General features: G+C 61.5%; 2 protein-coding genes across 4 annotated transcripts; both read left to right on the top strand.

The window, feature by feature from the left end:
* The first annotated feature begins 234 nt into the window (after positions 1-234).
* Positions 235-16,895, top strand: LTBP3 (latent transforming growth factor beta binding protein 3). Of its 3 annotated transcripts, XM_077821202.1 has the most exons (27): positions 235-562; positions 903-1,138; positions 2,083-2,188; positions 4,187-4,279; positions 4,834-4,956; positions 5,782-5,940; positions 6,398-6,583; positions 7,212-7,228; positions 7,479-7,563; positions 7,729-7,824; positions 8,198-8,323; positions 8,934-9,065; positions 9,423-9,551; positions 10,008-10,127; positions 10,463-10,585; positions 10,866-10,988; positions 11,770-11,889; positions 12,481-12,609; positions 12,709-12,876; positions 13,223-13,306; positions 13,746-13,874; positions 14,310-14,447; positions 14,910-15,050; positions 15,426-15,587; positions 15,994-16,074; positions 16,322-16,453; positions 16,741-16,895. In XM_077821202.1, the coding sequence occupies exons 1-27, from the start codon at positions 250-252 to the stop codon at positions 16,893-16,895; spliced, it is 3,606 nt and encodes a 1,201-aa protein (XP_077677328.1). In that variant the 5' UTR covers positions 235-249. The 3 variants fall into 3 exon arrangements, with proteins under 3 accessions (XP_077677328.1, XP_077677330.1, XP_077677329.1); XM_077821204.1 differs by lacking the exons at positions 7,212-7,228; positions 14,910-15,050 and adding an exon at positions 7,128-7,144 and having other exon boundaries at positions 7,506-7,563; XM_077821203.1 differs by lacking the exons at positions 7,212-7,228; positions 14,910-15,050 and adding an exon at positions 7,125-7,144 and having other exon boundaries at positions 7,506-7,563.
* A 1,129-nt stretch (positions 16,896-18,024) lies between these two features.
* On the top strand, positions 18,025-26,578 carry MEN1 (menin 1). Its single transcript, XM_077822357.1, has 10 exons — positions 18,025-18,110; positions 18,495-18,954; positions 19,374-19,582; positions 21,358-21,486; positions 21,815-21,855; positions 22,816-22,903; positions 23,434-23,570; positions 23,850-23,988; positions 24,224-24,394; positions 24,800-26,578. The coding sequence occupies exons 2-10, from the start codon at positions 18,513-18,515 to the stop codon at positions 25,244-25,246; spliced, it is 1,803 nt and encodes a 600-aa protein (XP_077678483.1). The 5' UTR covers positions 18,025-18,110; positions 18,495-18,512; the 3' UTR covers positions 25,247-26,578.
* Positions 26,579-27,381: the final 803 nt, after the last annotated feature.

The following is a 27,381-nucleotide window of genomic DNA, read 5'->3' as shown; positions in this document are numbered from 1 at the left end:
GTGGGTGGGAAGGGGGGCAGGGAGCAGGGGGTGGGTGGGGTGGGGGGCAGGGGGTGGATGTGGCGGGGGGCAGAAAGCAGGGGGTGGGTGGGAGCATGGGATGGATGGGGTGGGGGCAGGGAGTGGCTGTGGGCGGGTGGGGGCGGGCGGCCATGGGGTAGACACAGACGGTGCAGCAGTGGGGGCAGGGTGGGGGTCCCTGGTCTAACCTCCCTCTCTCTCCCCCCAGTGGTGTGCCCACTGCCCTGTATGAATGGCGGGCAGTGCACATCCCGTAACCACTGCCTCTGCCCCCCCGAGTTTACGGGGCGCTTCTGCCAGGTGCCGGCAGGGCGCCAGGCCCAGGCCCAGGGGGGGCAGCAGCTGCTGCAGCCGGCAGCGTTGGGGCCCCTTGAGGGCCCAGCAGGTGAGACGGGCTCCAGCAAACACGCCATCTACGCCGTGCAGGTGATCTCCGATGCGCACGGTGCCGGGGAGCCACCCGCCGGCCACAGCCCCAAGGCCACCGTCAGCCACTCCACCTTCATGGTGCCCCTGGGACCTGGGCACCACTCGTCCGAAGGTACTGCTGCTGGGAGTGGGGAGGGGGACCTGGGGAGTGTGATGGGGATGGAGGGCAAGGGAGGGAGTGATAGGGTAAATGGGGTGACAGCGTAACTTGGAGTGAGGGGGTGATGGGGGAAGAAGACAGGTGATTGGGTGGGGGTGATGGGGGCAGGGGTTGTTGGGGGTGAATGATTGGGCAGGGGGGCGATGGGGCAGGGGGTTGATGGCATGGGGGGGGCAGTGTCCCTCCAGGGCCTCTGTCATCTAGGGGAAGTGCCAGCCGTTTTCGCCTGGGAAGCTGGGGGTCAGAGTCAGGGGACGGTCCATGTGCTGACTCCCCCTCGGGCCCCCTCCAGTGCAGGTCCACCCCCCTCTGCTGAATGTGCGCGTCCACCACCCGCCTGATGCCTCCGTGCAGGTCCACCGCATCGACAGCATCAGCACCGAGGGCACCGGGCCGGGCGCCCAACACCACCTCATCCAGCACCCGGCCCAGAGCTCCATGGGTCAGAAACCCCCCACACCCCATGCCCGGCCCCATACGCACAAACCCCTGGGACGCTGCTTCCAGGAGACCCTGCCCAAACAATCTGTGAGTTGCCCGCTCCTCCAAGAGGCACTGTGCTGAAGGGAGCGGGGAGAGGTCAGCAGGGGGCGCTGTGCTGCAGGGAGCAGGGAGAAGTCAGCAGGGGGTGCTGTGCTGCAGGGAGCGGGGAGAGGTCAGCAGGGGGCGCTGTGCTGCAGGGAGCAGGGAGAAGTCAGCAGGGGGCGCTGTGCTGCAGGGAGCAGGGAGAAGTCAGCAGGGGGCGCTGTGCTGCAGGGAGCAGTGAGGGTTCAGCGGGGGCGCTGTGCTGCAGGGAGTGGGGAGGGGCCAGCAGGGGGCGCTGTGCTGCAGGGAGCGGGGAGAGGTCAGCAGGGGGCGCTGTGCTGCAGGGAGCGGGGAGAGGTCAGCAAGGGGTGCTGTGCTGCAGGGAGCGGGGAGAGGTCAGCAAGGGGTGCTGTGCTGTAGGGAGCGGGGAGGGGCCAGCAGAGGGCGCTATGCTGCAGGGAGTGGGGAGGGGCCAGCAGGGGGCGCTGTGCTGCAGGGAGCGGGGAGAGGTCAGCAAGGGGTGCTGTGCTGCAGGGAGTGGGGAGGGGCCAGCAGGGGGCGCTATGCTGCAGGGAGCGGGGAGAGGTCAGCAGGGGGCGCTGTGCTGCAGGGAGCGGGGAGAGATCAGCAAGGGGTGCTGTGCTGCAGGGAGCGGGGAGAGGTCAGCAAGGGGTGCTGTGCTGTAGGGAGCGGGGAGGGGCCAGCAGAGGGCGCTATGCTGCAGGGAGTGGGGAGGGGCCAGCAGGGGGCGCTGTGCTGCAGGGAGCGGGGAGAGGTCAGCAGGGGGCGCTGTGCTGCAGGGAGCGGGGAGAGGTCAGCAAGGGGTGCTGTGCTGTAGGGAGCGGGGAGGGGCCAGCAGGGGGCGCTATGCTGCAGTGGGAGGTGGTGGTCGTGGTCTCACTTGCCTGTCGTTTCTCTCTCTGGCGATGGGGGGCACTGTTTCTCAGTGTGGGAGCAACCCTCTGCCAGGCCTGACCAAGCAGGAGGATTGCTGCGGGAGCATCGGCACCTCCTGGGGGCAGAACAAGTGCCACAAATGCCCCCACCTGCAGTGTAAGTAATGCCTGAGGTCCCCTTCCTGGTACAGCCTCACAAGCCCTCCCAGCTCGCCCCCTGCCTGTGCTCCTGCTTGCGCCCCACAGTGCCCCCTGCTGGGAGAGGCTGGGCCAGAGTAGCTGGGAGCTCCCCCCAGCCAGTGGCCCTGCAGCCCTTCAGCTAGCCAAGAGGGGCTGCCCAGTGTGGGTGAGCCAGGACTGACCCACTGAGGGTCTGTGAGAGCTGGTGTTTAGCTGGTGCTGCCACTTCTCCCCCTGGCCTGGCGCCGACCTCTCCCAGCCTGGCGCAGGGTTTACGGGAAGCCTGGATGGGGCCTTACGTAGCCAGGCTGGGCTGCCACATTCCAGCATGTGGCCCCGGGAGCGGCCTGGGCAGTGCCCACCAGTCCCTCCCAGAGCTTCCAGGGCACCATGGCGGGGGATGCCACAGTGTGGGGGATGCCCAGCTGGCTAAGATTTGGAGGGGATGGATCAGGTGGCAGGTTCCAACCCTCCTTTCTCCCCCTCCCCCCGCACCTACCCTCCTTCCTGGCACTCCCACTCAATGGCTTTTCCAGCTCCCGGGGATCTGTGAGCCGCAGGGTGTTTGTGTTAGAGGTAGCCAAGAATGTGCTTCATGGCCTGGCTCCTTGTTCTCTGGCTGGGCAGGCCCCCAACCTGCTCCCTTTCATCACACTCCGGCTCTTCTGGGCAACTTCCTGTCTGCAGCCGCCACCCACCCACCCCCGTGGGAAGCGCTGTCGTCCCCCCTTTGGGAGGGTGAGAGGAGCAAGTGGGGTAGGAAAATTGAACTGTTTGTTACCTGAGGGAGTGCATGGGTGCTGCCACCCCGGCTTCTCCCAACAGGGGGCTCTGCAGGGAGCAGGGCAGGATCTGGCTGAGGGAGCTCCTGGCTACTCCAGCCCTGGCCTCTCCCAGCAGGGGGCACTGTGGGGAGCGGGGCAGGAGCAGAGGGGAGCTTTCAGCCAGTCATTCTAAGCTAATTTACCCCTGGGGGCAGTTTCTCCTTACCCATCAGTCAGTAGCTGGCTGTGACTCGGGGGCGGGGGGCAGTCCCTGTTCCCCCTGTCCCTCAATGCCTCTGCCACCCGCATGAGTTGTGATAATGTCTCACCCTTTTCCCAGCCCTGCCCTGTGCACAGTCCAGTGGTGGTGAGTCCCTCAGGTTAACAAATTCCCATGTTCCCTTGGAATTCTGTTTCCTTTTGAATCTCACTGGGACAGCCCCCCTCATCCCGAGCGTCCCCCCCAGCTCCTCTCTTTCTCTTTCTTCTCAGTCTTTCTTTCCATTGCCCCCCCCCCCCCAATGTTTCCCAGCTTGGACGGATCAGGAGCAGCCTGGCTGCACACGCCTGCTGGAATGAACATCGTCCCATGTCCCCGCCCCCCGCGCCTGCTAGCCTGGCTGTGGTAGTGAGACCAGCACAGGCACTGGTTAGCTGATCACTACTTCCCCCAGCACCACCCCCAGTGGGGCCGCTGCTGAGGGGGGCGAGGAGCCAGAGACCCTGAGCCAAACCGCCGTCTGTGCAAGCGTCTGGCACCCGTGCTGGGCGATGTCTATGTCTCTGCTATTGCAATGGTGATGGAGACCTCCATCCCCCCCCCCCCCCCCGCAGCTGGAGATTTGGACATGTCTGGCCAGGTGCCATGCAGACCCCCACAGCCTCCTCCTCCCCACCTGAGATCAGGGCCCTGCCCCAGGCTCTGCACAGATACAAGAGACAGTGTCTGCCCTGTAGGGCTCAATGTCTAGACAAGTAAATAGGAGGGGAAGGAAAGGCACCGAGTGGGAATGGGACTTGCCTGAGGTCAGTGGGAGAGCTGGGATAGAACCCAGGAGTCCTGAGTGCCAGTTTGCCCCTGCTCTAACCCACTAGGCCCTGCTCCCTTCCCAGAGCCAGGGCTAGACCCCAAGAGTCCTGCCCTCACCTGTACACCACGCTGCGTCCTCGCTCCCGCTGATTCCCCCTCTGGGGTTTGTTATGTGTTGCAGACTCGGGGGTGCAGAAGACAGGCCCGATCCGAGGGGAACATGGGGGTGATTGCCCACAGGGATACAAGAGACTGAACAGCACGCACTGCCAGGGTACCCGGTGGGCACTCTCTGGGTGGGGGGACTGAAGACCTGCTTCTGTGTGTGTGTTGTGTCCTTGGGAATGGGTCCTGTGTGGGGCTGTGGTGTGCTGCTGAGACATCTCTCCCCAAACACACTTTAACAAGTGTACCCTGTGGGGAGGGTGCTTTGTGTTGTTGTGTTACATGTCCTTGTGTTACTGACCCGTCTCCCTGTGCAGACATTAACGAGTATGCCCTGTGGGGGTGTTGTGTTGTGTGTCCTAGTGTTACTGACCCCTCTCTCTCCTTGTGCAGACATGAACGAATGTGCCATGTGAGGTGTGTGTGCTGTGTGGTGTGTCCTAGTGTTACTGACTCCTCTCTCTCGCTGTGCAGATATTAACAAATGCGCCCTGTGGGGTGTCCATGTTGTATTGGGTGTTGTTGTGTTGTGTGTCATTGTGTTGCTGACCCTCTCTCTCCCCGTGCAGATATTAACAAGTGTGCCCTGTGGGGTGTGTGCATGTTGTGTGTGCGGTGTGTTGTTGTGTGTCGTGTTACTGATCCCTCTCTCTCCTTGTGCAGACATTAACGAGTGTGCCATGCAGGGTGTGTGCCAGAATGGCGAGTGTCTCAACACCCAGGGCAGCTTTCGCTGCGCATGCAAACCTGGCCACATGCTGGGCCCATCCCGCAGCCAGTGTGTCCGTATGTAGGGGGACCGGGGGCAGGCTGGGGGGTTGAGGGGATTGGGAGGGTTGGGCAGGGGGCTTGGAGCTGCACTGACCCTGTCTCCTGGGGAGGTGATGGGGGCTCAGTGTCTCTCTGGGGTGCCCAGCTGGGGATGGGGGGCGGGGGAGGGGCTCGGAGCGGCACTGACCTGTCTCCTGGGGGGGTGATGGGGGCTCAGTGTCTCTCTGGGGTGCCCAGCTGGGGATGGGGGGCGGGGGAGGGGCTCGGAGCGGCACTGACCTGTCTCCTGGGGGGGTGATGGGGGCTCAGTGTCTCTCTGGGGTGCCCAGCTGGGGATGGGGGCCGGGGGAGGGGCTCGGAGCGGCACTGACCTGTCTCCTGGGGGGCTGATGGGGGCTCAGTGTCTCTCTGGGGTGCCCAGCTGGGGATGGGGGGCGGGGGAGGGGCTCGGAGCGGCACTGACCTGTCTCCTGGGGGGGTGATGGGGGCTCAGTGTCTCTCTGGGGTGCCCAGCTGGGGATGGGGGGCGGGGGAGGGGCTCGGAGCGGCACTGACCTGTCTCCTGGGGGGGTGATGGGGGCTCAGTGTCTCTCTGGGGTGCCCAGCTGGGGATGGGGGCCGGGGGAGGGGCTCGGAGCGGCACTGACCTGTCTCCTGGGGGGCTGATGGGGGCTCAGTGTCTCTCTGGGGTGCCCAGCTGGGGGCGGGGGAGGGGCTCGGAGCGGCACTGACCCTGTCTCCTGGGGGGGTGATGGGGGCTCAGTGTCTCTCTGGGGTGCCCAGCTGGGGGCGGGGGAGGGGCTCGGAGCGGCACTGACCCTGCCTCTCCCGGGGCTGCAGCGGAGAAGTCGGGGGAGAAGAGCCTGTGTTTCCGGCTGGTGAGCCCGGAGCTCCAGTGTCAGCACCCACTGCCCACTAAGCTGACCCGCCAGATGTGCTGCTGCAGCGTTGGCAAGGCCTGGGGGGCCCGCTGCGAACGCTGCCCGGCTGATGGCGCAGGTAAGAAACTGCAAACTGGGCCAGGATGGAGTATCTGCCACAGCACTGCCACGGGGAAGCTCGCAGTGCTGTAGACCCTGGCTGGGGCACTGCCACGGGGAAGCTCGCAGCGCTGGAGTCACCGGCTGGGGCACTGCTACGGGGAAGCTTGCAGTGCTGTAGACCCTGGCTGGGGCACTGCCACGGGGAAGCTTGCGGTGCTGTAGACCCTGGCTGGGGCACTGCCACAGGGAAGCTTGCAGTGCTGGAGTCACTGGCTGGAGCACTGCCACAGGGAAGCTTGCAGTGCTGGAGTCACTGGCTGGGCGCACTGCCACAGGGAAGCTCACAGTCCTGGAGGCACCAGCTGGGGGCGCTGCCACGGGGAAGCTCGCAGCCCTGGAATCACCGGCTGGGGACACTGCCACGGTGAAGCTCGCAGCACCAGTGTTAACCTGTCTCCTCTCCCATCTGGCAGCTGCCTTCAAGGAGATTTGCCCAGCAGGGAAGGGCTACCACATCCTGACATCCCACCAGACCCTGACCATCCAGGGGGAGAGCGACTTCACCCTGCACATCCACCCCGACGGCACCACAGACCTGCAGCAGCAGCGTGAACTGCCCAGCCTGCCGCCCCTCGAGGGGGACTCTCAGGAGTCCGAAGGTCAGAGACCCCGGGGAGGAGGCTGGACTGGGCATGGGGGCCAGAGAGGTGCCACTGTCGCTCTGCTCACCAGGACATGGGGGTTCCCTAAATTTTCCCCTAGTGAACCCCAGTAATAGCAGTAATGCCCTGTGGTGAACCCCAATATTATCACAGGCTGTACCCCAAATTCTCCCATTGTGAAACCCTGTCTGAGAATGTAGGGTTCACAGAGAGAAAATTTGGAGCTCCCTACATCCTCCGAGGGACAAGCCCACATTCACCAACAGTGAATCCCATGTTCTCACAGAGATGTCCCCCACATTCCCCCGTGGCGAAGCCCATGTTCTCTGGAGCACCCCACATTCACTGAGGGTGAATCCCACTTTCTCAGAGCTGTTACTCCCTTCTTTGTTGGCAAACCCCCACATCTCAGGGTGCAAACCCCATGTTGTCAGAGCTGTTACCCCAAATTCTCTAAGGGCAAACCCCAGTTTTCAGGGGTACACCCTGTTATCTAAGAACCCCAGAATCCCAGAGCCGGGGGACCCTGCTCTCAGAGCAGACCCCCCGCTCTCAGAGGTGAACCTCACATTCTCAGACTGGCATGACAGGATCTGACCCCGGGCCCTGTGTTTGTCTCTTGCAGCTGTCACCACGGCCATGGTGAGTAGGGCCCCCGGAGCAGCAGGCGTGCAGCGGAGGAGCAGCGGAGGGGTGATGCGGGAGTGGAGGGAGGATGGAGGGAGTGGGAAAGGGAGCCCTGGAGGGTGGCGGGTGAAAAGGAGGGAGGAGAGGAATGAATGAAAGAACGAGAGAGGGGGAGGAATGAAGTGAAGCAGAGGGAGGAATAGGGCACCCGTCTGGGTAGTGGAAAGAAGCAGGTGCCCCCCCTGTTTAATCACTCCCCCTCCAGCTACCGGCATATCGGACCAACTCAGAGGAGCAGTCAGTGGACCAGTTCTATGCCAGTGCAGCCACCCTGGGCGCCCGCTACCCTGGTGAGTGATGGAAGAAAGGGCACTGCTATGGGGAAGCTCGCAGCACTGGAGTCCCTGGCTGGGCTCTGCTGCGGGGAAGCTCGCAGCGCTGGAGCCCCCAGCTGTGCACTGCTGCGGGGAAGCTCGCAGCACTGCTAACCCTGTTCTGTCTCCATTGGGTCCCAGAGGTGGTGGCCCGTCCCACGACTGCCATGGTGCAGAAGGTGCTGCCTGACCAATACACACGTAGCGCCGTGGAGATCGCACCCACGCAGGTGACAGGTGAGAGCCTCATGGCAGGGGTGGGGGGCTGCGCGCCAGCAAACTCCCTCCTCCCCTTTGGGAAAAACTTCACATTTATGGACCAAACTTCCCTACTGGGGCCCCCTTAATTATCAGGGGTGAACCCCAAACATTCCCCAGTGATGTGCACGTTCTCAGGGGGGTCCCCAAAGTCCTTTCCGGGCTGGTGATGTCTCCTGAACACCCCTGGCCCGATGCAGTGTGGTCCCTGTGAGCTGCTATCGCAGCAGCCTTAGGGGTGGGGGAACTCCTGGCTCTCCTGGGGGTCTATGAGAAACAGATTTCCTGGCTCCTGTGTGTGAGCTATTCATCCTGATCCCCCTTCCTGGGCTGCGTCTGTCTGTCCCTGCAGAGACTGATGAGTGCAAGCTGAACCGCAATATCTGTGGCCATGGAGAGTGCGTCATGAATTTGTCGGGCTACACCTGCATCTGCTACCCGGGTTACCGCTGGCACACCCAGCGCAGGTTCTGCACAGGTAACACGCTGCCTCGCCCTTCTTTGTGGGTGTGCGACACATGCAGAGGGACACGCATGTGCATGGCTGTCTGGGGGCACATGACGCCCACTCCACTGCATTCACAGAGGTGTCAGCACCCTGGAGGGGCACATGCATCTGTATGACGGAGTGACCCCTGGGTATGCCTGCATACACAGGTCTGTGACGCCCCCCAACTAGCCTATATGCAAGGGTGCAACACACGTGAGTCTGCACAGCAAGCGTGTGACACGCCCACACAGCTGCACAGCAGGAGTGCAACACGCCTGCATGGCTGCACAAAAATGTGGCACGCCTGCACATCTGTAAAACAGCTGTGTGACACACCCACACATGTACAAAAGATATGTGACACGCCCACACAGCTCTACGCTAGGTGTGCGACACACCCGCACGTCAGCCTGTGGAAGTCTGAGACACCCACCCCGCTTGCGCATGCTGGTAGCTAGGCCTGCAACACGTGTGCAAGTACACATGCAAACCTGTGACCCCTCCAACATACGCATGTGGCCACGGCTGTGACAGGCCTGCATCCCGGCATGGCGGGGGTCGGTCATTCTTTCTCCCTCCCGCCCCCCGCCTGCCACAGACGTGAACGAGTGTGAGGCGGAGCCTTGCGGCATCGGCAAGGGCGTCTGCATGAACACGGGCGGCTCCTACAACTGCCACTGCAACCGGGGGTACCAGCTGAAGGTGCACAAGGGCGTGCGCTCCTGCGTGGGTGAGCACCCAGGGGGCAGGAGCTGGGGGGGAACAGCAGGGCTGGAGGAGGGGCTGCTGGGAGCTGTGGGAAACAGGGCACGCATGGTGAGCTGGGGGATGTGCTGGGACATGGGGGATGGGAAGGAGGGCTGGGGAATGGGAAGGAGGCATGGGGAAAGGAGGGCTGGGGGCTGGGAAGGAAGGCTGGGGAAAGGGGGGCTGGGGGAAGGGGAGAGGGGGATGAGAAGGAGGGCTGGGGAAGGGGGGCTCGGGATGGGAAGGGGGCATGGAGGTTGGGAAGGGGTTTGGGGGGAACGAGTGATCGGTAAAGTCCTGTCCCCCTCCTCTGCCCTGTTCACGCCCACCTCTCTGGCAGACATTGACGAGTGCTCCAAGCCCCACATCTGTGGGGACGGGGGAGCCTGTGTCAACTACCCTGGGCACTACAAGTGTGAATGCCATCCTGGCTACCGTCTCAAGCCTTCCCGCCAGCCCCTCTGTGAAGGTAAGGGCTGGCCGGGTTGGGGTGGAGAGGGAGAAGGAGGGGGAGGGGAGACCCCCAACAGCCTGGGAGACAGAGACCCTACAATAACAAACCAATGGCCCTGAGAGACTCGATCATAACAAGCGGGTGCGCACAGCCTGAGCAGTAGTGAAAGCCCGAAATTTCCAAAGATCCTACAAGAACAAACAGGTGCACACAGCCCCAGAGTTACTGAGTGAGACCCTACAATAACAAACCAATGTCCAGGCCCAGAGCTTGCACAGATCTCAGAACAAGAAGACAGTGCCCCTGAGCAATCCTTCTCACAATAACCTGTCAGGTAGAACTGTCAGAGACCCTACAACTCCCCACTTGCCAGAGGACTCGCTGAGTCCTCAAGGGCCCTGCCCTGTGCACTGCCCCTCATGGGGCTCCCACAAAGGCGCCTTACCCTTCACCTTTCCTCTCTCCCTGCAGACATTGATGAGTGCCTGGACACCGGCATCTGCCCTGACGGGAAGTGTGAGAACCGGCTGGGTACCTACAAATGCAGCCCCTGCCCACCGGGCTTCCGGGGCCAGCATGGGATTTGCTATGGTAAGCGCTGGCCACAGGACCCAGGAGTCCTGCCTCCCAGCCCCCGCTCTAACCCACTAGGTCCCACCCAACTCCCAGAGCTGGGCATAGAACCCAGGAGTCCCGACTCCCAGCCCCCGGCTCCAACCCAGTAAACCCGCCCGCCCCCTAGTGCTGGGGTTGGTGCAGTATCTAGGGTGAGACTCTCATGCCCCCGTGGTGGGAGGTGGCCTGTGCAGCCCACAATGGGCTGAGGGACGTTCGGCCCCGACCAAACTTGGCTGCAGGGGAGTGGGTTGCAGGTCAAAAGTTGCGTGGGGGACAGGGTTGAGGTTCAGCGTCTGTGTCCCCACCAGATGTGGATGAGTGCTCTGAGGAGACTCCGTGCAAACACGGCTGGTGTGAGAACCTGCCCGGCTCCTTCCGCTGCACCTGTGGGGAGGGATTTGCACCCGCACCCAATGCCCGGAGCTGCCTGGGTAACTAGATTCCCTGCCCTCCCAGAGCCCCGCTGCTCTAACCACTGCAACCCCTCCCCTCCCCGAGCCCCCTGCCCTAACTACTGCATCCCACTCCCCTCCCAGAGTCCCCTGCTCTAACAATTGCACCCCCTGACCTCCCAGAGTCCCCCTGCTTTAACCACTGCACCCTCTCCCCTCCCAGAGCCCCCTTCTCGAACCACTGCACCCCCTGCCCTCCCAGACCGGAGGATAGAAGCCAGGATTCTGACTCCCAGTCCCCTGCTCTCTCTCCCTGCAGATGTGAATGAGTGTGAGGATGGGGGGCTTTGCCCCAACGGGGTCTGTGTCAACACCCTGGGCTCCTTTAAGTGCCAGTGCCCAGCGGGCTTCCACTCGGTGAAGGACAGGCCACGCTGCGAAGGTGAGGGGCTGGGCCATGGGGTGGAAGGGTGCAGGGGGCTGAGCTGGTGGTTGGGGGGCATGTAGGGCTCAGGGTGAGGAATCTGGGCCAGGGAGCTGCCTGTGGGCGGTGGGGCTCAGTGGGGGGGTGAGCGGGTCGTGGGGGGGGGCAGGGGCTGCCTGTGGGAATAGAGCAGTTGTGTGAAGGGGCTGGGAGGCGGGGCTGTGGACATGGGAGCTGTGAGAGACTCAGGCTGGGTGGCCATGTCAAGGGGGTGGCATTGGGAGGGGGCTGGGTGGTTATGTCTGGGGGGGGCTAGGTGATGGTGTCTGGCTGGGTGGCCGTGTTCAGGGGGGCTGTGGGAAGGGGTCGGGCTGGGTGGCCTTGTGGGGGGGTTGGGAAGGGGCTGGGTGGCCATGTCAGGGGGAGGGCTGGGTTTGGGGGCTGGGCTGGGTGGCCTTGTGGCTTAGTGAGGGGGCTGAGCTGGGTGGCTGTATTGAGGGGGTGGACTGGGTGGCTGTGTGCGGGGGTGACTGTGTGATGGGGCGGGGCTGGGCAGCTATGTGGTGCGGGCTGGGCGAGGGGGCTGGGCACCCATGTCTGCGGGGGGGCTGGGGAGGGGACTGAGCCAGGCAGCCAAGGGGGGGAAGGGGGCTGGGTGGCCAGGTCCAGGTGGGGCTGGGTAAGAGGGCCAGGCTGGGTGGCCATGTCTGCGGGGGGGGGCGAGGGGGGGCAGGATGGACAGACGCGTAGGGTGGGGGCTGGGAGTGGCCCCCTCACCCTGTGGCTCTCCATGTTGCAGACATAAACGAGTGTGACTTCCCGGCTGCCTGCATCGGGGGCGAGTGTGTCAATTCTGTGGGCTCCTACCGCTGCCTCTGCCGTGCTGGGTACAAGCTGGTGAACGGCAGGAGGTGCCAAGGTGAGGTGCCGGGTGGGGTGCAGAGAAGTTGAGCATCTGGGTGTGCGTGGGCCCGGCGTGTCAGGAGTCTGGCGTTCCTCACACGGTAGCGTGACACAGTGAGGGCAGTGTGTTGCACCAAGTGTGAGCCGCTGCGTGTGGCGACACAAGGACATGGCACACGGGGGGCAGGTAGTAAAGTCTGGGCATGGCGGGGTATGAAGGCACATGGAACTCTCGGCTTCAGGAACGCCTCGTGCCCAAGTGTGAGCCTGATAGGCTGCAAACTGGGCCTGCCCCGAGTAAGAGCCAACACCAGGGTGTGTGTGAGGGACAGAATGTGTGGAGCTGCACAAAGCCCTGCAAGGGCCCATGCATGTGTGTCTAAGTGAGCGTGCCACACTGGAAAAGGAATGAGTACAAGCTTCTGTGTGTGTGTGTGTGTGTATAACTGGGTGTGATTGTCTGTGAGTGTGAGTTTGTGTACTGTAGGGTGACACACACGGGGCATGGCGTGGATGGTGTGTATCTGTGAGTGGGAACAGGTATGGTTGTGCAGCAAGTGTGCCATTGCACACCGCCTGCCTCTATCTCCCACTGGTCTCCCCCCAGATATCGATGAGTGTGCACTGGACCCCAGCTTGTGCCTGCCCCACGGGGCGTGCGAGAACGTGGATGGCTCCTACATGTGCGTGTGCGATGAGGGATACACCCCATCTGAGGATCAACACAGCTGTGAGGGTGAGAGTGGGATGCGGGGCCTTCCCCTCTGGGGGACACTAGCTCTGATATGGCACCAGAGTGGGGCACTGTGGGATTGATTTACCCTCTGCCCCCCAGATCTGGAGCCCCCCAACAACAAGAAGGAATGCTACCTGAACTTCGATGACACCGTCTTCTGTGACAGCGTCCTGGCCACCAACATCACCCGCCAGGAGTGCTGCTGCTCACTGGGGGCTGGCTGGGGTGACCACTGTGAGATCTACCCCTGTCCTGTGCCCAACTCAGGTGGGACACAGCCTACCCCCTCCTCCATGCCACTCTCCCCCATTCCCACTGCCACCAACGAACCGTGGAACTAGCTGCTACTGGACATGGTGTGACTGTGAATATCTAACCCCCAGGCTCCAAGGCAACTACTAGAATCCAACTGGGGGGGTCAGGAAAGCATTACCCATGGAGGGAGTGGGGGGATACTGGACAGGATGGGCCCGTTGGTCTGATGTGGGGGCAGGGAGCAGGGATTCCAGTCTGGATGGGCCAAAGGTCTGATTCATGGGGCAGGGAGAGGGAATACCTGGTCTAGACATTAATCCCTCTTCCCCAGTGTGCATGTCACCTCTCTCCCCTGCAGCTGAGTTCCACTCCCTCTGCCCCGACGGGAAAGGATTCATCCTGGATGACAACATCCTGAACTATGGCATCCCCGCCCACAGGGGTGAGTGCCAGGGCCCGTGCCCTGATCTGCTTGGCACCTGCACTCGAGGGCTGGGGGATTAGGAGCCAAGGTTACACCTTCCCCTGCCCCCCCCCCCCATGAGTCACAGGGTTTCCAACTCTGCAATCCTCCTACCTGGCCATTACAGCCCTCCACACTCCACCCCAGGGGCAGCTGCATCTCAGTGCCAGCCAAGGGATCCCTATATAAACAACCCCTATACCGCACCCCAGAGTTGGCTGTATCTCAGCGCTGGGTGAGGGATCCCTGTATAAACAGCCCCCACACCCCAGCCCAGAGGCAGCTGCATCTCAGCGCTGGGCAAGGGATCCCTGTATAAACAGTCACCACACCCCACCCCAGAGCCAACTGCATCTCAGCGCTGGGTGAGGGATCCCTGTGTAAACAGCCCCCCTTCCCCACTCCGGGCTCCTTGCAGACATTGACGAGTGCAGCCTGTTCAGGGAGGAGATCTGCAAGGAGGGGAAGTGTGTCAACACGCAGCCAGGCTACGAGTGCTACTGCAAGCAAGGCTTCTACTATGATGGCAACCTGCTCGAGTGTGTGGGTGAGGAGGGCGAGTGGCATCAGCCCAGTCGGGCAGATATCCTGGTCTAGAACTGTGGGGGGGGGACAGACAGGGATGCCCCTCTAGGGGGCGCTGCTGTGATCTGGCCTTGGTGGGGGGGTCTCACTGGCTTGCAGAGTGGGGAATGGGACACGGGCCTTCCCCTCTAGGGCGCGCTGGCTGTGATCTGGCCTTGGCAGGGGGGCTGGCTGGCTTAGGGGGGTGAATGGGGAATGGGACACAGGATGTATACCCTATAAGGGGCAGTTCTGTGATCTGGCCTTGGCTGGGGGACTGGCTGGCTGAAGGGGGTGGGGGAATGAGACACAGGCCTTCCCCTCCAGGGGGCGCTGGCTGTGATTGGGGCGGGGCCAGGCAGCCAGGAGGGGTGCCGAAAGGAGGGGCTGGGCTCTGAGCTATGCCCCTTCCCCCCAGATGTGGATGAGTGCCTGGACGAGTCGAACTGTGTGAACGGGCTGTGCGAGAACACGCGGGGGGCCTATGTGTGCACCTGCCCCGCCCCTGCTGTCTACAACCCCACCCACAAGAAGTGCCTGGCACCCAGTGAGATCGGTGAGTCCCTTTCACACATGACACAAGCTCACTGGCTCTGAGTCTTGGCCCTGGTCAGGTGGGCAGCCCCATCACAGCCCTATCTCCTCCTGGCCCCTTTGAAGGTGGGATGCTGGGGACTGAGCTTCTCTCCCGCCCGGTTGGGGGGCACATTGGTGGGGTGAGGACGTGCGAGCAAAGATGCCCCTTGCTGGTCCTTGGTGTCATGATGACCAGTTTGGGGTCCTTGGTGCCATGACAACCCACTGAGCCTGTGACATTAGAGCCTATGGTGACTCCTACTGGCCCCTGGTGCCATGGAGACCTCATCAGGTGCAGTGTTACCATGTTGACCCTGGCTGGCCCCGATGCCATAGCAACCCTCATCAGTCTGGTGGTGCCATGGCGATCCCTGCTAGTCCCCTATGCCATGGCAACCCTGTCAAGCCCCTGATGCCCTGTGACTGTGCCCTGGCCCTGCAGATGTGGATGAGTGCCGGGACCCCGGAGCCTGCCGGCACGGGCGTTGCATCAACACACTGGGCTCCTTCTACTGTGAGTGCAGCCTGCCCTGGATGCTGGATCCCAGTGGCAAGGAGTGCCAGCTCCCCGACATGCAGGCAGGTGAGGGGCATGCAGGGCTGACTGCTACTGCACAGGCCCAAGAGACTGCGGGGGGCTTGGGATTGTGAACCTGACTCTGTGAGTGAGCAGGGGGGCGAGTGTGAATGAGTGATTGTGAGTGTGAGCGTGTCCCTGATTGTGAGCCGGTATGAGTGTGAGCACATCACTGATTGTGACCGTGGTGGTTACGAAGATTGTGAGTGTGCCCCTGGAGTTGCTGGTGCCCATGTGTGGGTGTGCACCTGCCTAGATGTGCAGTGACTGTGGTGGTGTGCACAAGGGTCTGTCCAGCATGCCAGGTCCTGTGGGAGTGTCTCCTGCGGGCGCTGGCTGATATGGTGCCGTGGGCTCTCCCCCCTCTCTCTGCCCTGGCAGACCGGGCGGCTGACCGGCGCGACATCTGCTGGCAGCACCGGGGGGAGGACAGCATGTGCGCCTCCCCGCTCAACGGCTACCACCTGACCTACGAGGAATGCTGCTGTCGGTACGGCAAAGGCTGGGGCTTCCAGTGCCGTGCGTGCCCCCCCCGCAGCCCAGGTAGCATGCATGCCTAGCCTGCCCTCTGGGGGTGCTGGCTCCAGTCTGGTCCCAGGGTTGGGGGACTGGCTGGCTTGGGGGATGGGGAGTGGGGTACGGGGCCTTTCCCCTCTGTGGGCTCTGGCTGGCTCAAGGGGACGGGGAGTAGGGTATGGAGCCTTTCTCCTCTGGAGGTTGCTGGCTCCTGTCTGGCCCCACAGTGCGTGGGACTGGCTGGCTCAGGGGGGCAGGGAGTGGGCTATAGGGTCTTTCCCCTCTGGGGGCTCTGGCTGGTTAAGGGAAGCGGGGAGGGGGATACAGGGCCTTTCCCCTTTCGAGGCTCTAGCTCTGTTTGCACTGGGCAAGATCTGATGGGATGTGATTCACTGGCTATGTGTCCCAGGCTGGTTGTTATGGTTCCTTGCAGGACAGCAGTGTCAGCCATCTCAGAGCGAGAGCAACTCCTTCTGGGACCTCAGCCCCTTGTTCCTGGGCAAGTCCCGCAAAGGTTAGTGATCCTTCTATACACAGCCCCCATGCCCATCCCAGAGGTGGCTGCATCTCATTGCAGGCCAAGGGGTTCCTGTATGAACAGCCACCCACACCCCACCTCAGAGTTAGCTGCATCTTTGTGCCAGACAAGGGATCACTCTTCCACATGCCCCCTCCCTCAATTTCAGCTGCATGGGAATGGGTTCCCTGCCATTCCCATCATCTTATCTGTGTCCCCCCGCCTTTGTACACCCCCCCCCAAGAGGATGACACCTCAGAGGAGGATTCAGATGAATGTCACTGCCTGAATGGCCGCTGCGTCCGGACCTACCACGGTGCAGTTTGCGAATGCCCTGCTGGCTTCCAGCTAGACACCACCCGCGTCCGCTGCCTGGGTAAGAGTGCCAAGCCTCCTGTGAATTAGCATCCCTGCAAAGGGATGTGTTGCCCACACCACTAGGACTCCTGAGTACTGTCCTGGGACGGGGGTCTGGTCTAGTGGATTAGAGCAGGGGTGGGGTTGGGAGCCGGGACTCCTGGGTTCTCTTCCCTCTTCACCTTTCACAAACAGTGCTGCTAGCTGTCTCTCCGTGCCTGGTCTGTTGGGGATGCAGGTTCAAGACCCATACTCACGCGCCATAGCCACTCCATTAACCCCTTCCCTCCCTCTCCCTACCCACAGACATCGACGAATGCCGGGAGCTGAACCAGCGAGGCCTACTGTGCAAGAACGAGCGCTGCATCAACACCAATGGCTCATACCGCTGTGCCTGCAAGCCAGGCTTTGTCCGATCCCGCCACCATGGGGGCATGTGCATCCCCCAGCGTCGCCGATAGCCCTCTTGTCACCCACTGGGGGCGCTGCCAGCTGACACAAGAGAGAGACTCTGTCGCTAAGGGTTCAGATCCTGTTTGGGGGGAACGTAATATTTTTTAATTGCTAAAAATGGGGCATTTTATTGGGTTTTCCTCCCTCTGCAAGATTTTTTTATTAGCATTATCTTAGGGCTGCATTATTTGCACTCATTTCTGTAGGAACCAGGTATACAAAAGCCAACAACCCTGTAAATAACGAGAAAGAAGCTAATGAATTAATTAAACTGCGGGAGTGGATCCTGGGCTAGGTGTTTGTGTGCTGTGCTGTCCGCGTTGGTCGGGGAGGGCAGACGCTGCAGCTGCTGTCTGGCCTGCAGGGGGTGCTGTGACAGTGCAGGGAGAGAAGCCTGCAGCTGCTGCCCCCCAGCAGTGGATGCTGTGACAAGGGAGGCAGGGCAGTCTGCATCCTTATAACCTCGCCCTACCCTGACCTCCTAATGGCCTCCCTGTGGAAAGCCTTGGCAGAGCTCTGACATTATGCAGTACACCCGTGATATCATCAGCCATGCTGCCCTAGGCTGTAACTCCTGCCTTGCAAGGCTGGCTCGGGCACTGCTGCGGGGAAGCTCACAGCACCAGGGTCAGCTGTTGGGCCAGGCCTGCAGGGGAGGGTTGATGACATCATTAAAATTCCCACAAGGCCTTTGAGGGATCAAATGGCCTCAAGGTTTAAAAAAAGTAAAGGCTCCAAGGCCCAGACCGGTGTTGGGTGCAGACAGCCCTGGAATGCCTCCGCCTGGGGTAGGCCATGCGACTACAGTGCCCATCATTCCTTGGGGGACTACAAGTCTCAGAATGCACTGCCGGAAGAACTACAGCTCCCAGAATGCACCACGGCAGGCGGGACCTCCCCCTCGGGCGCCAAACTTCATTTCCCAGGGGGTCGTGGGCAGCCAGTTAACGGGACCACCACTCCCAGCATGCCCTGGGGCATGATGGCTTCCCTCCGCATGCATCAGACTACATTTCCCATAAGACACCTGGGTTAATTGTAAGCTATAAACTCCAAGCATGCCGCGGGGGACATGGTGTGATTGGCTGGCCAGGTGGACTACAATTCCCATCGTGCCCTGCGGAACTGCGGCTCCCATGGTGCCTTGCGGGCCCAGCATGGCTGCTGGTGTGCCTGTGCTGGGCGAGTGAAGCTGGTGGGGGGAGGAGGGGCTGCTGCCTCTGGTAAAGGGGGGCTGGGGCAGGGTGACCATCATGTGGGGAGGGGGACCAGAGAGCAAGTGTGAAAAATAGGGACACGTCTTTTCGCGGGGGGTGGGAGAGGGATAGTTGTCGGTGTAAGACAAAGCCCCTAATAGCTGGTCACCCGAGATGGGGGGCGAGAGTCCCCTTCAGTGGGCGGGGGGGAGGGGATAGACAGAGTCGAGTGCGAAGGTCCCCTTCAGTGGGCAGGGGGGCGAGAGACGGGGGTGGGGGTCCCCTTCAGGGGACAGGTTGGGAGAGAGGCAGACACACAGCTCCAGACTCCCAGCTGCAGCTGACTGACCCGGCTCTGGGAAGGCCCTGGCCCTCTCCTCAGCCACCCCTGACGCTCTCTCCTCTCCCCAGCTGCCCTGGGTGCCCGCCATGGGGCTGAAGCCATGGCAGAAGGCCCTGTTCCCGCTGCGCTCGGTGGAGGATGTGGTGCGACTATTCGAGGCTGAGCTGCAGCAGGAGCAGCCCGATCTGGTGCTGCTGTCGCTGGTGCTGGGTTTTGTGGAGCATTTCCTGGCCGTGAACCGAGTCATACCCACCAATGTGCCGGGCATCAGCTTCGAACCACGCCCGGGCCCCGAGCCCGACAGCCTCACCTACTTCCCTGTGGCCGAGCTGTCCATCGTGGCTGCGCTGTACGCCCGCTTCACCGCCCAGATCCGCGGCGCTGTCGACCTGTCCCTCTATCCCCGGCCTGAGGGCTTCTCCTCCCGCGAGCTGGTCAAGAAGGTGTCAGACGTCATCTGGAACAGCCTCAGCCGGTCCTACTTCAAAGACCGGGCCCACATCCAGTCCCTCTTCAGCTTCATCACAGGTAGGGGGCCACTAGCATGGGGGTGGGGACAGTACCACCCTGGCCCAGTATGGGGCACTGGCCTGGGGCAGCCTGAAAATGCTCAGCTCTGCTTTTCCATTGCCTGCTTCCTGCAGCACAGTGCCCTCTAGTGATGGCGCATTGGAGTTGGGACTGACTGAGAGCAGAGCACCCCCGACTGAGCTCCACCCTTCTCTTTGCAGCACAGTGCCCCCTAGCACCACACTGGCGCAGGGGTCAGCACTGACTGCAAGGGGGAAGCGCCCCCTAATGAGTGCCCCTGCCCTTTGCAGCACAGCACCCCGTAGCACCACACTGGCACAGGGGTCAGCAGTGACTGCAAGGGAAGAGCGCCCCCTCCTGAGCCCCATGCTGCTTCCTGCAGCACAGCACCCCCTAGTGCCATGTGTTCCTTGCAGGCACTAAGCTGGACAGCTCAGGGGTGGCCTTTGCTGTGGTGGGGGCCTGCCAGGTGCTAGGGCTGCCAGACGTGCACCTCGCGCTCTCGGAGGACCATGCCTGGGTGGTGTTTGGCCGGGACGGCGAGCAGACGGCCGAGGTGACCTGGCACGGCAAAGGCAATGAGGACCGGCGTGGGCAGACCGTGAATGCCGGCGTGGCTGAGCGGGTAAGTGAGGGGGGGCCATAAGCTTTGAGGGGTTGGGGGGGTGCATTGAGATGTAGCTGCAGGAGGTGGTGAGGTGGGGGTGTGGGGGGCAGTGAGGGGGTTGGAATGGGGCTTGGGGTCTGTGCGGGGCTGGAGCTGTCTGCTTGGATCAGAAAGCTGCTGTGCAAGATCCCCTGGGCTTTAACTTTAGTAGACGGTGCAGCTGGTAACTAGTAACTGATCCGCATTAATTACTGCCACTAAGGTATCTTCCAGACTGAGATCAGGGCCCCACCCGTGGGGCTAGGTGCTGTTCAGACCGTGGGCAAGATCTGGGGGGGCTCTGTCACATTCTGGGGCACAATCCAGATCAGTGAGGGGTGTGTCACCACCTTCCCTGGGTGCCACGCAATGCTTTGCGGCTGTAGCTCCCACCTGGGTTTCCCACAAACAGCCTTGCAGCATGCAGGTCCCACCCTGAGGGTCTGTGGATAGCCGCAGTCCTGGTCCAGCAGCTCTGACCTCAGCAGCCTGTCAGCAAACACCAGCCATGCTCTAGCTTCCAGCAGCCTTGGTTGGCGATTCCAACACACTCCCGGTCCCGAATTTTCTGCACTATCCGTCCTGTCCCTCAGATATTAGAGGTCGGTATGCAGTAGTTTGCTATTTTAACTGAGCTGTCTGGGTAATTCCAGTTAAAACACAGCACGGCATTAGACTTGATTTTTATAAAGATTAAACCAGTTGAATTACAGAGAGAATGTGAGTGAGAAGAAGTATGTGATGTAAAGTCAGAAACAGTTACAAGGGAAATCCCGATAAAGTTGCATTCTAGCAACTAAACGTAACAAACTGGACTTGGTTCAAGGTAAAATCCTTAGCACGTGCTCCCAGCAATGGGACAACCCCAGTTCTCTGGTGAGAACCCCTCGCAAAGACTGGTTCCTTTGACTTCTCAGGTGAGAGAGACAGACAGGCAGACAGCCCCTCCACCAGTGCGTTTGCCCCTCGTTTTCTCAGTCCCATCCCCCTTTGACATGCACTGTCCTGAGGTTACCCTGAGATCAAGTTCCTTCCTGTGGTGAGGATGGAGCCATGGGGTCTTGTGGTGAAAGAGGTTCCATGCTGTTTGCTAAAATGCAGAGTGCTCTGTTCCTTCCCCAAAGAGTGGCTGCTTGGCCAGTGATTGCCAGTTAACTCTGGTGACACCTGGCTAGAGATGCCAGCTTGTCCTTTGAGGAACAGTCCACTCTCTCTCCCCCGCCACCCCCCCGCCCACCTTGTCTGGTAAACACATTTCAGTCTTAATGTCTGGTTATGTTCATTACTCTCCATATAGGGCTGCTCCACACATTCCACCAGGATATTACTGAGCAGGGAGTTGTTACTTTTCAAATGACAGCTCACAGGGCATATTTGGTACAAAGATTATTACAATGGTGTGCAGGGTGTGAATACAGGGGTGCATTCAGTCACTGGCCCCCATCAGACCAGACGCCGCTGAGACCAGCTCCCCCGCATTGGACCAGGTGCTGCTGAGATCGGGGCAGGGGCTGTATGATGCCAAGGGCTGCCCAGACCCAGTGAGAGACAGTCCTTGCCCTGAAGAGCTCACAGATGGAATAGAGGCACCAAGAAGGGAAGGGACTTGCCCAGCATCAGAGGCAGAGCTGGGAATAGAACCAAGGAGTCCTGGCTCCCAGCCCCACCCCCCTGCTCTGGGCCAGGAGCAGCTCCGTGGGGCTCAGGGGTAGCCTGGCCCAGCTCCCTCACTCACTTGCCGCTGTCTCCCACAGAGCTGGTTGTACCTGAAGGGCTCGTACCTGCGCTGTGACCGGCACATGGAGGTGGCCTTCATGGTGTGTGCCATCAACCCCTCCATCGACCTGCACACTGACAGCCTGGAGCTGCTGCAGCTGCAGCAGGTGGGACATGCCCCCTCCCCACGTGTGCATCCAGTCCCCTTCCCCCTGTGCGCACCCCCATGCCTGCCCCATCCCCAGGCCCATCTACTCTCTCCCTCATTCCCCACATGGCCCCCTCCAAGTTGTTCCAATCTCCTCTACCCCACATCCCTCCAGCGCCGTGCGCACCCCACACCTCTCCATGTTCATCCAACCGTTTGTCCCTCCACCACGCACGGCCCTCCCTTCCACAGGGATCTTATCCACAGGTGACATGGGTCTCATCCTCCCCGCTCCTGCCCCCCATGGCTCTGTGTCCTCAGTAACCCACCCTCCGCTTTCCTTGCAGCGGCTCCTGTGGGTTCTCTACGACATGGGGCACCTGGAGAGGTCAGTACAGCTGGACTTTTGAAACCACAGCTCGGGGAGGAAGGTCTAGTGGTTAGAGCATGGGGGGGCTGGCAGCCAGGACTCCTGGGTTCTATCCCAGTTCTGGGGGGCATTGCGGGGCATCCAGTGGACTTGAGCGATCACCTCTGAGCAGTAGTTTCTCCAGCTGCAGGGTGGGGATCATTAGGCTTGGCAGACACAGGTTTTTATTTTGTATAGTTTTGACAGCTAACGTTGATGTTTATTTTTAAGTGTTTTTCCTGTTTGTATCGATTTTAAATGTTCACCTCTGGAGGACGTTCTCGGGGTCAGCCTATTCTTTAGTGACGAGAGCAGCTGAGATGGCAAAAGTTTGCAGCTTTGTAACCAGTAGCACAAACTGTCCCTGTCCCATGTCCAAGTACGCCAAGGAAATGTCCTTCAGCCGACAACGTTGGCCGCGCTCTGCTGACTTTGTCTGGCTGTAACCATTGGTTTTTAGCGACTGAAATATGTTTTAACCAGTCTGTGTGCGGTGAAATCAACGTTTGGAATCCCTCCCAGCCTGGAGCTGGAGAACCCCAGCCTCCCTTCACAGAGCATGTGGAGCTCCAGGGCTGGGACCTAGGCAGCGTTGGTGGTGATGGAGATGTTCTCTAGCAGAGCCCAGCTCTGGGTCAGGTCGGCTCTCCTTCCTGCCCGCAGGGCTGGCCGCTAGGGTGTGTGCACCAAGCAGTCACGGCGTACCCGGGGATGGTGCTGGCAGGAGCCAGTGGGTAGGTCTTACCCAGCGCCCCTTGAAATCAATGGGTCTTTTGCCCTCTGCTGCCTTGGGGTGCCCTGCCCCCAAGTGCCAGGCATTGCAGTGCTGCCCCAGTGCCGCCTGTGGCAGGCAGAAGTCAGGATAGAGGGTCCCTCCCCCCCATTCCAACTGCCTGTCTCCCCAAGGTAACACCCCTGTCTGCTCTGCTGCCCTGACAGGTACCCGATGGCACTGGGCAACCTAGCCGACCTGGAGGAGCTGGAGCCGACACCAGGCAGACCAGATCCCCTCTCCATCTACCATAAGGTGAAGGGGTACAAGGCTGAGATCACAAGGGCAAGGGGTTGGAACTGGCAGAGCTGGAAAGAACCCAGAGCTGGGATCATGGGGGGGAAGGGGAGCATGGATCGGGGCTGGGGGGAGCCCAGGCCTGGGATCATAGGGGACTATGGGTCAGGACTCAGGGGCACTGGCAGAGTTGGGGGGAGGCCAGGGCTGGGATTGCAGGGGACTGTGGGTCAGGACTCAGGGGCACCGGCAGAGCTGGGGGAGCCCAGGGCTGGGGTCACAAGGGATTGTGGATTGGGGCTGGGAGGAGGCCAGGGCTCGGATCGCAGGGGACTGTGGGTCAGGACTCGGGAACAGGCAGAGCTGGGGGGAGCCCAGGGCTTGGATCACAGAGGGCCTTGGGTCGGGACTGAGGGGCACTGGCAGAGCTGGGGGAAGCCCAGGGCGGGGATCGCAGGGGGTTGTGGTTGGGACGTAATTAGTAAAACATAAATGTTCCTGAGCAGTTTGGTGAGAATGTCCTTTTATTCTGTCTCCCCGCCCTCCAGGGCATCAGCTCAGCCAGGAAGTACTACAACAACGAGCACATCTACCCCTACATGTACCTGGCTGGCTACCACTGTCGCAACAAGAATGTCAAGGAGGCGCTGGAGGCCTGGGCTGATACAGCCACCGTCATCCAGGAGTGAGTGCCCCAGGAGCCTGCCATAGGGCCCCAAACCCTTCCCTTTTGTTAGGGCCTGGCTGGCCACCAGCCCATGGAACTGCTTGCCTAAAAAGAAGACTGGGGTGATTCATGTTTGGAAGGACATGGGGCCTTCCCCTCTAGGGGGCACTGGCTCTGATCTGGCCCCAGGCCTGAGGACTGGCTGGCGGCAGGGGAATGGGACAGGGGCTGGCCCCAGGCCTAGGGGCTGGCTGGCCCTAGCTGCTCACTGCCTCCCTTGGTCTTGTCCTCCCCCAGCTATAACTACTGCCGGGAGGACGAGGAGATCTATAAGGAATTCTTCGATGTGGCCAACGACGTGGTTCCCAACCTGCTCAAGGAGGTGGCCAACCTGGCAGAGCCACTGGAGGAGAAAGGTGCTGGGGAGAGAGGAGAGGTGAGGGGGGTACTGAGTTGGATGGGCCCCTTGGATGAGTTGGGGTGGGGGGGTGATGGAGGGGACACCAGGCTGGAAGGGTTCTGGGGATGATCTGTGGGGGAGGGGAGGACACCAGGTGGGAGGGGCCATGGGATCCGGGGGGGGGGTGGGGGGAACACCAGACTGGAGGGCCTGTTTAGCCCCTGGTGCGTTGGGCCCCTGGGAGGCACTAACCCCTCTCTTTCCCATTCAGGGGTCCCCGGCGCAGGCTGGGGGCTCAGCCCTGCAGGACCCCGAGTGCTTCGCCCATCTGCTGCGCTTCTATGATGGCATCTGCAAGTGGGAGGAGGGCAGCCCCACGCCTGTATTGCACGTAGGCTGGGCCACTTTCCTGGTGCAGTCGCTGGGGCGCTTTGATGGGCAGGTGAGGGGGGCAGGTGTAACGGAGGCAGGGCAGGGTCTGGGAAGCAGCGCACATTGGTTGGTGAATTGTCTGATCTGGGGGGCTCGGGGGGGATGGGGAGCTTTGTGCTGGGACTTGGGGGGGGTCCCTGCTGGATTTGGGGGCTCAGGGCTGGAGCTCTGGGGGATGGGGATCAGTGCTGAGGGGCTCAGTGCTGGGGTTTGAGCGTGTGGGGGACCCTGCTGGTTTTAGGGGTTCAGTACTGGAGTTGTCAGCAGGGCAGGGGGTTTAGGGTTGGGCTTTGGGGTGTCCCTGCTGGATTTGGGAGCTTGGGCTCCTGGGGGGGGGCAGGATTGGGGTTTTGGCAGTGGCTGTGGGGTGCAGGCCCCTCCCCTGACTCCCTCCCTCCGTCCCTCCCTCCCCCAGGTGCGCCAGAAGGTGACAATTGTGGCGCGGGAGACGGAGGCCAATGAGGACGATGAGCAAGGCAGTGAGGATCCCCGTGAGGGGCGCCGGCGTGGACCCCGCCGCGAGTCGAAGCCGGAGGAGCCACCCCTGCCCAAGAAGGCCACCGAGCGCCGGCGCCCTAGCTCAGGCCAGCGGCCAGACAAGCCCTCTGCGGTGGAGAAGGAGGAGGGGGGGGGCCCCGCCCCGGGGGGCCCCCCCGTCCCCCCACCCGAGGGGCCTGTCCTCACCTTCCAGAGCGAGAAGATGAAGGGCATGAAGGAGCTGCTGGTGGCCGCCAAGATCAACTCGAGTGCCATCAAGCTGCAGCTCACGGCCCAGTCCCAGGTGCAGATGAAGAAGCAGAAGGTGTCAGCCCCGAGAGACTATACCCTGGCCTTCCTCAAGCGCCCCCGCAAGTCCCTCTGAGCCCTGCACTGGGGCGCAGAGCTGCCCCCTGCCAGGCTCTGCCAGGCTCAGCTTCACGGGGCGAGGAATAATTGCCTTTAAATAGGGCATGGGGAAGCGCCCTGACCCCCGTCTCTCCTAGGTGCAGGGGCTGCCTCACCCCTGCTGTAGCTTTCCTGGGCTCCCCGTGGCGTGGGGGAGGGGGCTCTGTGGGTTCAATGCTGGGGCGGGTGGGGCAGCTCTAATATTACCACCCCCAGAGACAGGAGCTGTCATGGCCTCAGCCCCTTGAGTTCTGGGGTTCAGGGGTGACGAATTCTGTGTGTTCTCCATGTATCTGGGAGAGCTGCAGGAATTGGATGGAGGGGCCCTTGGAGCCCAGTTACAGGGGTTCCCTCTACTTTGCACCCCTTCTGCTGAGGAGATATGGCCCCCTCCCCTCTGACACACACTAGTGTTCTTCTGGGCAAGGTGTCTCCAAAATACAGACCCACCTGAGCCCTGCCCAGGGGCCAGGTTGGAGCCCACACTCCCTAAAGAAGAAGGAAGCCGCATCCCATACTGTGCCCCCGAGCCAGTCATGTGGGGGGAGCTTCTCTCTCTTTAGGCTGGGGGGGTGGGTTAGCAGCTGACTTTTGATTTTTCCGGAGTCCAGCTGCTGTGTCCTGAGCTCCCAAAGTGACTTCTGGCCCTGCACAAAGCCCTGGGTAGAGCCGCAGCTGTTCGGCGTGGGGGATGGGGGGCTTTGTACCTCTTCCCCCCCCTAGAGTTTGTAATGTAAACTTCTTCCCCTGTCATTCTCCCTCCCTTCCTCTCTCCCCCCCCGTGTGGTCATGCCCCCACATCTGTCTTCTGTTCTCAACCGAGGCCTTTCTGTTGAGATCTGCTGTCGGGGGCGGGGCAGATAGCAAGGGGTGCTGGGGGGAATCTGAGCATGCCACCAGGCCCAGGGCTTTCTAATGGGCTCTGATGGGTCCCACTAAACAAGCCCCAGCAGGGCCATGGCAAGCGCATCCGGAGTGGGTGTTGCGTTCCCGGTGCAGCTTAGACAGAGAGCTCCTGAGGCTGTGCCAACTGGGGCAGCCCCCAGACTCCTAAGCAGCATGTCCAGCTGGGCCCCACTGTCTCCCTCCAGTGGGTGATGTGGGAGTTGCATTAAAGGCCACGGGGGGCAGAGCTGGGGTGAGGGCAGGCAGGGCTTTGTACAGTTCGGGGGTGGATGGTGCTGGGGTGGGACAGCTTTGGCAGGACTGAGATAAACAGCCTGAGGGTTCCCACAAAGGAAGGGGGGAGACGCATCTACTAAATGTGTATTTTTTAGTAGCATGAAGGGTTAATAAAAAAGTTGGTTTTAAAATAGTCTGCCCCTAATGGCTGGTTTGTTTATTGCAGGTGCTGGTTCCTCCTTGGGAGCAGGGCAGGAGCTGGCTGTGTGGGGAGCTCCCAGCTACTCCAGCCCTGGCCTCTCCCCACAAGGGGGCGCTGTAGGGAGTGGGGGAGGATCATTGGCTGCCGGGGGAGTGCCTGACTAATCCAGCAGGGGCTGCTGTAGGGCGTGGGGCAGGAGCAGTGACTGTGGGGGCAGCTCCCAGTTACTCCAGCCTCTTCCAGCAGGGGTCTCTGTAAGGAGTAGGACAGAGGCCCCCTCCAATACACTCCCCTCCTTCCTCCCTGGCCTCAGCCCCCTGCCAATCTCATGGCCCTCAGGCCCAGAGAAGCTAGTTTCCCTGCTGCCTTAGCTCAGGGCTTGGCTGTCGCGTGTCCATGGGCGCCGCTTTGTATAATTTTTGGTGGTGCCCAGAACAGCTCCAAGCAGAGCCGTCCAGTCCGCAGGGCAGACCGGGGCTACTGCCCTGGGCCCCGTGCTTTGTGGGGCCCTACACTTCAGGGGGACTGGGGTCCAGGGCAGCCTGGCACTGGCAGCAGCAGCAAGTGACCCAGCCCTAACTGGCTCCCCCTGGCCAGCTCCTGGCATTGCTTGGGGGAGGGGGCAGAAGCCGGAAAGAGGCGGGGCAAAGGCTTGGGGGAAGGGGTGATGAGTTCTGTGCGTTCTCCATGTATCTGGGAGAGCTGCAGGAATTGGATGGAGGAGCCCTTGGAGCCCAGTTACAGGGGTTCCCTCTACTTTGCACCCCTTCTGCTGAGGAGATATGGCT

This window comes from Eretmochelys imbricata, chromosome 7 (assembly GCF_965152235.1).
Source record: "Eretmochelys imbricata isolate rEreImb1 chromosome 7, rEreImb1.hap1, whole genome shotgun sequence".
NCBI lineage: Eukaryota > Metazoa > Chordata > Testudines > Cheloniidae > Eretmochelys > Eretmochelys imbricata.
This window is presented reverse-complemented; position numbering and strand designations above follow the sequence as displayed.